We start from the raw sequence: 1,829 nt of genomic DNA on the forward strand, positions 1-1,829 counted from the left end.
CACTCAGTTGAGTGTTTTGTTCAGTACACAGCGTTACTTTTTGTATGTTAGTTTTTTGCCTTCTATATGACTCTTTTCACGATGGAGAAATCGGTCTGTAACTCTGCAACAGGCATTTCTCAGAATAGCATAGGAAAGTCTTGAGTCCATCATTGCACATTTTTAATGGCTGTTTGTATTGTTGTGCTTTTAGATCAATTCTCTATTGATACGAGTATGTCTTTTGAAATATTATGGATGTGGGTCTTTAGATAACGAAAGCTGAATAAACTTGTATTTTGAAAGCAAGGGAACAGTTTTTAGTTCAAAATATACTCAACTTGTTGGGAACCGTGAAATAAAGCAAGCAAAAGAGCATTGCTGAAAGTCATGGTTATGTCCACCTGGTAAAATGTTTTGACGATAGCGACTGTAGCTACTAGTCCGTTTTGAGAAACGCCTTTGTTTTTATGAATTATTGGTTTGCTGAAGGTGAAATATGTTTAAAAGGATATGTAAGTCGTAAGAGTGATAGTGGTGTAACCAGTATTGCTGTTGTTTCTGAAAGGCATCTATTGCAAAGCGTATTTGGTCCTTATATAGTTGAATAGGAGGGTAACAGTAGTACGGTGTGAATGGGAAACAAGGCGACTTGTGTGAAACAGTATTTGCGTGTCAAGTGTGCTGCTGATCTGTTTTTTTCCCAACACACTGAAAGTCATGCTGTTGAAAGTAGTGGTAGTTGTAGCTGTCAAAAAGTGAAAAGGAGACACAACATTTTGTGCAAACAGGTTGCGTTTGGATAGTATACAAAGTAGCTCTGAAAGAAACTCACGAAGGATTGGTTGAACTTCTACAATATTACACAAGTGCACACATTGATATCATCGTGTCCTACTAGAGTTTTTGGTTTGACTCTGAAAATAAAGTCCAACTTTGGTAGATAATTCCTAGAAAGCATACGCAGACGAACAAAGTAGTTTGCAAATACATTGACACGAACCTAAAACATTTTTCTATTATCGCAGTAAAATCAAACCATTCGCCACTACTTGAAATTCAACCAGAACAGCAACAACAACAAATATGAGCCCGAGCCTAGTACAGTATGGCATAGTCAACAATTCTACAAAGAGAATGACTTGTGTTTCTATCTTTTACTGTTTTCTTCGTTGTTGGCATGAGTGGAGAATTGCAATTGTTTTATTTGCTTCGAATTGTAAAGTGACAGCAACGACAACAACAAACAAGAGAAAGTCATATTGTATTGGTTAGTGGTACAGGAATATTAATAATAGTTTTTGTCATAAAAGTACGAATTTGACCTATTTTTTACCATAAAGGAAAATTGTATTGTCGAGTTTACAAAATAAAAAAGCATTATTCGCACACTTACGACTATTCCTGTACCTTACTATCAGTAGAACTACTTACGGTTCTGATTTTGAACAACAAATAGAGTATCGAGTTGCTTTACTCGTCGATTTTCGATTTTGGCTTGTACCTGTTTGAGACCAATCTTTATCTTTTGATTCTTGAAACGAACTTATTTGCTATCGCATGATAGTATGATGAAGCAACTAGTCGTCATTTCTTTTCCGAAAACGTCGACGTACAACCTTTCAGAAGCTTTTTTCATTGGAATTCCCGATCACATAGAATCTCTTTGTCCCGTGATAGTTGTATTGCTTTTGGAGGAGTGGGCAATTGATAGTCCAAATGATCAATTCGAGACAATTTCGTTAGCTGAATCGAGTAATCTTTGACAAGTGAACTTGCAGCATCATGAAAGTGTACAGCATACTGTTTTATGTGATCTAGAATTTACTATTGATTTATCTAAACATATT

General features: G+C 35.8%; 1 protein-coding gene across 1 annotated transcript; it reads left to right on the top strand.

Annotated features, from left to right (window-relative positions):
* The first annotated feature begins 560 nt into the window (after window positions 1-560).
* Window positions 561-1,368, top strand: Gasu_62720 (uncharacterized protein). Its single transcript, XM_005702540.1, has 2 exons — window positions 561-717; window positions 771-1,368. Exons 1-2 carry the CDS (start codon window positions 615-617, stop codon window positions 878-880), a joined length of 213 nt encoding a protein of 70 aa, XP_005702597.1. The 5' UTR covers window positions 561-614; the 3' UTR covers window positions 881-1,368.
* The last annotated feature ends 461 nt before the right edge of the window (window positions 1,369-1,829 follow it).

This window comes from Galdieria sulphuraria (assembly GCF_000341285.1).
Source record: "Galdieria sulphuraria unplaced genomic scaffold scaf_136, whole genome shotgun sequence".
Lineage (NCBI taxonomy): Eukaryota > Rhodophyta > Bangiophyceae > Galdieriales > Galdieriaceae > Galdieria > Galdieria sulphuraria.